The sequence below is a fragment of the Pagrus major genome, chromosome 22 (genome assembly GCF_040436345.1).
Source record: "Pagrus major chromosome 22, Pma_NU_1.0".
Classification (NCBI taxonomy): domain Eukaryota; kingdom Metazoa; phylum Chordata; class Actinopteri; order Spariformes; family Sparidae; genus Pagrus; species Pagrus major.
This window is the reverse complement of record NC_133236.1, coordinates 23,359,343-23,366,523: the sequence shown is the minus strand read 5'-3', so window position 1 is coordinate 23,366,523 and position 7,181 is coordinate 23,359,343. Positions and strand designations below refer to the sequence as shown.

Here is a 7,181-nt window from a genome sequence, read left to right as displayed (position 1 = left end):
AAATTCTTGTGCCAGAGTTGCTCAAAATTACAGTCACAAAAGAGTCCAAACCAAAGCACATTAGATTAATAGTTTAAAAAAGTCTCAAAATAGAATAACAATAAAGATCAGATCCATTTAGGAAGATGAGCCGTCACCTCTGCTGGCCGGGCCAAGACCACTTCCTGCTTCAGCCTGGTTGAACTTTGAGCGCAGGCCTGAACTCAGGCACAAATGGTGCTCTGTCTGAAAGGCCCAAAATTAAAGCTATGAAATGATAAACACATAAAAACAGAAATGTCTGCTGAGGAAGAAGGCTAAGACCTTAAATATAAATAATATAATAAATGGGTGCAACTTATCTTTTCTGCTCATTGTTCATATCAGGAGCCATAGTAGCGTAGAGTTGAGCGCACGTTACTTACAGTGCGATAAGTTGAGCACACGTTACATACAGTGCGTAGCTCCACTAGATCTACACAACACGGACGTCGACACCGGTGACGGGCTGATTGGCCAATCGGAGCTAACGTGCTAGGGAGGCCCTGGTGGAGAAGTGGTGGCTGGCACAACCGGACTGCGAATGGACAGGAGATGGCAGAAGGAAGTGACGGATCAGGAAGTGAGTTAGGGATGGAGCAAGGTGGCGGGAGAAATGAAAGTTGGAGTGAGGTGAAAGCGGGGAAAGCCAAGCAAAGAAAACACAAGAAAACGAGACAGAAAGGTAGAAGCTAAGAGTCGAGACCATCGGGTGGGAGGAAGTGGAGGACATCTTGAAAGGAGGGTCACCCAGTTCGCAGACACCATCACAATCATCAATATGGGGTGGGGGATCTTCATGGTCCTAAGTATATTGCAGTGGAATGCAAGAAGTCTTGTAACTAATGGGCAGGAGTTTAAGAAGTATATTTCAGATTTGCAGGACAAACCCAGTATAATTTGTGTTCAAGAAACATGGATGAGAATGCAATGGGATTTCATAGTGCATGGGTACACGGCAATAAGGAATGACAGGAAGACTGGGAAAGGTGGTGGGGTAGCCACTTTTGTTAAAGATGGGATAAGGTTCAATACTGTTCAATTAGGGAGAGAACACGAGTCCATAGCAGTAAAGATCTGGACGGGTAGATATGAGATAGCAGTAATTAATTACTATAACCCATGTAACAAATTAAGTGCAGATATATTGAATATGGTATTGGGGGAAGTGCAGGGGAAAGTAGTGTGGTGTGGGGATTTTAGTGCACATAGCACTCTTTGGGGGAGTGAGAGAACAGATGCAAACGGCTCAATAGTGGAAGAATTTATAGAGGATAAAGGGTTAGTGTGTATGAATGATGGGAGGGGCACGAGGTATGACTGTGTACGAAATAAGGAGAGTGTGATTGATTTAACCTTGACGTCAAATGAAATAGCTGGCGTCACTGACTGGGAAGTGCTGGGTGAAACATTGATGGGTAGTGATCACTATCCAATAAGTATTAAGGTTGGAGTAGAATTGCAGCAAAAGGAGGGAAGGAGGTTGCCAAGATGGAAAATTGATAAGGCCAAGTGGGACATGTTTCAGGCACTGAGTAGAAACAGTTTTGAGCAATTGCATGAAGAGGACGGGGCAGGTGTGGATGAGTGGAACCACAGAGTAGTCACAGCGGTAATACAGTCAGCTAATAAGTCGATACCAAAAGGATCAGGGTGCAGAAACATGAAAAGTGTGCCATGGTGGAATGACAGTTGTAGACTAGCAATAAGAGCACGGAATAGGGCATTCAGGCTGTTAAAGAAACATCACACATTGGAGTCGTTAATTCAGTATAAAAAATCGCAAGCAGTGGTTAGAAGGACAATTAGAGTAGCTAAGCGTACATGCTGGAGACAATATTGCAGTGGGATAGGTCGGGAGGTACAGTTGTCAGATATTTGGGGAATGATCAGGAAAATGAGTGGAATAAGAAGGAGCATAACAATCCCGATGCTGACAAATAACAACAGAACAGCGGTTAGTGGGTTAGAAAAGGCGACGCTATTGGCTGAAACAATGATTAAAGTACATAGTTCAGATAATATCTCGGCAGAAGCAAAGCAGCAAAGGACTACTATGCTGGCACAAAATACCTGGGTAAACAAGAAAAAACTTGCAACAGAGGATAATCTAGATCTACCCTTTAATATGTATGAGTTAAGGAGGGCCATCTCCAGCACCCGGCAGTCAGCGCCAGGGAAAGATGATATATGTTATTGTATGTTAGATCACATTGATGATAGGTCATTAGAGGTAATATTGAAGTTATTTAACAACGTATGGGACTCAGGGGAGGTTCCAGGTGCGTGGAAACACTCGGTTATAGTGCCAATTTTAAAACCAGGTAAAGGCGTGTCAGACCCATCAAATTATAGACCAATTGCTCTTACATCCCAATTAGGGAAAACTATGGAGAAGATGGTAACAGAGAGGTTGATGTATGTCCTAGAGAGTAGAGACCTTTTTTCTTCGTATCAGAGTGGGTTTCGTAAAGGAAGAAATACAATGGACTCAGTACTGAGTTTAGAGTCAGATATTAGGAAAGCACAGACAAATAAAGAGATAGTGGTGGCGGTGTTCTTTGATATAGAAAAAGCGTATGACATGTTGTGGAAAGAAGGCCTGCTAATCAAACTGGATAAGATGGGAGTGGGAGGGAAGTTATACAACTGGGTTTTGGGCTTCCTGTTTGGGAGAACTATAGAGGTAAGAGTAGGGACAGAATATTCACCAGTGTATAAGGTTGAAAATGGAACGCCACAAGGGAGTGTATGTAGTCCAGTATTCTTTAACTGTATGATTAATGATGTATTTGAGGAGGTGGGTGGAGGAATAAGTAAATCATTATTTGCTGATGATGGGGCGTTATGGGTAAGGGGGAGAAATCAAAAATATCTGCAAAAGAAACTGCAGGTAGCAGTTGATAAAGTGGAGCAGTGGGCAAATAGGTGGGGGTTGGGGTGCAGTCACTTTTCGGCAGGGCCTGCCGAAAAGTGACTGCACCCTGTAACTCTGGATTGGGAGGGGTTACATTCTCTGTCTTTTCAGCATTAATAGTAGAGGAAACCAGGTGCATGTACAGTGAATTTGGTCAATATCACTCCTTGCAATAAGGACTTACAGGGTGCAGTCACTTTTCGGCAGGGCCTGCCGAAAAGTGACTGCACCCTGTAACTCTGGATTGGGAGGGGTTACATTCTCTGTCTTTTCAGCATTAATAGTAGAGGAAACCAGGTGCATGTACAGTGAATTTGGTCAATATCACTCCTAGCTATCCAGAGTTACAGGGTGTAGTCACTTTTCGGCAGGGCCTACCGAAAAGTGACTGCACCCTGTAACTCTGGATTGGGAGGGGTTACATTCTCTGTCTTTTCAGTATTAGTAGTAGAGGAAACCAGGTGCATGTACAGTGAATTTGGTCAATATCACTCCTTGCAGTAAGGACTTACAAGGTGCAGTCACTTTTCGGCAGGGCCTGCCGAAAAGTGACTGCACAGTGACACAGTGATATTGACCAAATTCACTGTACATGCACCTGCAAACACAGAGAATGTTATGCAGAATGTAAAGGCAATCCGTTACAGTTAGCCTACAGTTCTATATATACTGCATTATTGTATTCACAATTATGCTCTTAAAAGTACAAGTTATCCACCTCTGACAGCACTTACTAATTTCTCAGTATGTGTTATATGATTGCTATCTAATGTGACGTGGAAACACTCCTGCATTCTTTTCTGCATTGATTTCCTAATCCTCGTTATAAAATCACTGAAACGGGGATATTGAATTATGACTTTATTTATAGATCAAAGCGGTGTAAAATCACATTGCAACAACGATAACAACAACAACAACAACACTAAAAGTGGCAAGGTAAAGCACCTCTTCACTTGGGCTACAGGACTGCACAGTAAAAACAACATGTCTCTGGTGCTGCTCTGCCAGCTGACCCGGAGCAGACCTGCGCCCACTTCCTCTGAACTGATGCGCGTTCCCGTCGGGGGCAGTCGGTTTTCGGCACTACACCTGAACGATGTCCCGACAGTAACGCAGTCGTTACCTGACGTACACAACTTTACAACCAAATATAAATGCTGTTTTATAAACATCTCCACCTGCGCTTCTGCTGAGGACGCCGCGAGAGCTTTCCTGATGTTCAGGTGAGCAACGCTACATGAATACACACGTTTAAGAGGCAGCGAGCGCGCTGACAGCTAACATGCTAACATGCTAACATGCTAACTGCATATGCTACAGCAGCTGTCAAGCTAGCCTTTGGCCTAGCGTTAGCAAACCCCGGGTCAACGTTAGCTTGACATTAACTAGTGTTGCTTCACGTTAAACGGACGAACTAATAGCATCACTGTCAGGAATGTGAGTTTATTTTCATTTAGCGACATTTGAGTATTAGCGAGTTAGCTCACGTTAGCGTAGCTGTTAGCTAGGTGGGGAGGGTAGCTAACGTTAGCTCTGCGAAACAGAAAGTTAAGGAGCCCTTGATGAAGCAAAGTCGTCCGCATGAGGTCATAATAAGTACTTTATGTATCTTAATTTAGCTTCATAAACGAGCATTATTGGGAAACTTAATTTTACGTGTATAGTTTTGGGCCGAAACCGCAAGTCTGTGTTTACATGAGGGCGTTTCCAAAACTGTCAACAGAGCAGCGCATGTCAAGTTGCAGCAGCACCAAACTGCATGTCTATTATATTATATTAATGTGTACGAGCTACAGCTTTGTAATACTGTAAACAAGCCGTGTCAGGTGTGTGTGTGTGTTGTGACAGCGCTGTGTGTCTCTCTGCAGTATGGCAGGCTCTGGAGAACTGGACTGTTCACTGAATGCACCGGCTCCCTCCAAGCTGATAGAGGAAGTAGGAGACACCTGTGCTGCAGACACCTCCAGCTCCACCAGCACCCCCGAGTGTGCCATCTGCCTGCAGAGCTGCATCCACCCCGTGCGCCTGCCATGCTGCCACGTCTTCTGTTTCCTGTGCGTGAAAGGTGCCTCCTGGCACAGCAAGCGCTGTGCTCTCTGCCGGCAAGAAATCCCGGAGGACTTCCTGGAGCGGCCGGTTCTCCTCTCACCTGAAGAACTGAAAGCAGCAGCTGCGGGGGTGAGCCGGAGTATAGGGGCCGGGGGCGTTTCCCGTGGAGACTTTGCCTGGTACTATGAGGGGCGCAACGGCTGGTGGCAGTATGATGAGAGGACCACCCGGGAGCTGGAGGAGGCTTTCTCCAAAGGCAGGAAGAGCACAGAGATGCTGATTGCAGGGTTCCTTTATGTGGCTGACCTGGAGAACATGGTGCAGTATCGACGGAATGAGCACGGCCGCAGACGCAAGATAAAGCGTGATGTTGTTGATATCCCAAAGAAGGGAGTTGCGGGATTGAGGATAGATCCTGAACCTGTCCCCATTCCTGCTTTGCCGGCTGTCACCCCAGCTGCAACAGAACGCGTCAGCTCAGCTGATGGATCGGACAATGCAGGTCAAACGCAGCCTTCAACCTTTGGGATTTTGGCGTCTCTTCCCCCTGTTAGACCTCCAACACTCCTGGGGCGGCATCTTCCCAGTCCCCTTTCTCCCTCACCCTCGACCCTGGAGGAGTCTCTCTCCCAGCTCCTAATCAGCCAGCCACTGGGTGAAGAGGTGGAAGGAGACGACGAGCTGCAGACGTATGACTATGCATCCGGCAGCAGTGAGAGTGAGGAGGAACAGGAGCGTGAGAGAGCAGAAGCAATGCCACGCAGAAGACAAAGGCATGGACCGCTAAGAGAGAGCCAGCCAACCAGAATGCCTCCGAGGGGCGGGCCCTCCAGCTCTACGCTCAGTCTCCGCTCTCGTAGTCCTGATGGACAGTGCACTGTGACAGAAGTGTGACGACACTGGACAGTGGTTCTGATCTACTGATGACAATTCTTCAGCTTTTATCGGTTAGCAAAAAAAGTTAAGAAACCTGTATGCATCTTTCCCACAAAACAAAAAATACCTGATATGTGTTGTTGCTTGTTCCACTACGTGTGTTTCCCCCATCGATCATGTGCCAAATATCATCCTGATCTACATTTAAACAGTTTTTTTAATAATAAAAGCTAGTCTCAGCCAACATTATAGTTCATGCAAGGGTAGTTTTGCTTTGCTCTCAGCAACAAGCTATGTAGTGAAGCATAAGAAGTCGACTTCATGCTACGTGTTGTCCAAAAACTACCATCTGTCGCTGCCTTTACATCCCTTTATGACATAGCAATACAACCTCTTTGAAATCTTATTTGTTCTGAACTTTTAGCTCATGGTTAACATGGCTGATATTTTTGTATGTTTTTTTTCCCCTCAATTTTGGACTGATGGTCTAAAAATCAAGTTTAAATGTAGCACCTTATGCACCAGTTCCAGAGGGGTTATACTGGTTGCTTTTTCCTGCTTTGCTGATGAGGTTTTTTTGAAGTTAATAAGTTTTAATCAGGACGTAATTAATTACTATTTAAACTGGAGTTTGTGTGTGTATGTGTATGTCTAAGTGTGTGAGGGGGAGGAAGACTGTATTCCCTCTATTTCAGTGTAAAAGTCCTTTAATAATGGCGTGTGCTTGTGTTGTTGTGAGCGTTGTTGGGTGCTGAAAAGCTACTGGCAGAACCACTGGAAAGTATTAGGCTGTGTATGCAGAGACACATTTGGATTTCTATTTCTTGTCATCGTATTCTCGATAGGACCACTATCGGAGCGCTGGCAGTGACATGTACTTGGACGAGCGCGAGCTGTCCTCACATACTCTGTTTTTTTTGTTCCCTTCGGGCTCCAGCTGCTTTTATTTTAACTGTCAACTTTTCACTGTTTGTGTCTTAAAATCTGAACGGCCTGAAACAAACCTCTGTCTGTGTGGTGTGGCCTCTGTGGTGTTCGGCAAGTTATTAAAGGTGTTTATCTCTAATTTAAAATCATATTTTTTGGCTGATGTTTCTTTTCTTTCGTGGAGGAATGCACAGTTGAATACATTACAGAATTATAAGAAGACAGTGGAAACAGAAGTGGCTCTTTAGGTCTGTAGGTAATGTGTGTCCTGATGTTAGGGTGAATGCAGTGTACCTTAAGAGTCCACAGGAGGGAGCTGTTGCACTTTATCCCTGAGGGCTCCACATGCTATTATGTAGTCCCATTGAGATATGTTTGTGTACACAGTGCA

General features: G+C 45.0%; 1 protein-coding gene across 1 annotated transcript; it reads left to right on the top strand.

The window, feature by feature from the left end:
• Nucleotides 1-4,015: 4,015 nt before the first annotated feature.
• LOC141018453 (E3 ubiquitin-protein ligase rnf146-like) lies at nt 4,016-6,941 on the top strand. The gene is made up of 2 exons (XM_073493432.1): nt 4,016-4,161; nt 4,807-6,941. The coding sequence occupies exons 1-2, from the start codon at nt 4,154-4,156 to the stop codon at nt 5,879-5,881; spliced, it is 1,083 nt and encodes a 360-aa protein (XP_073349533.1). The 5' UTR covers nt 4,016-4,153; the 3' UTR covers nt 5,882-6,941.
• The last annotated feature ends 240 nt before the right edge of the window (nt 6,942-7,181 follow it).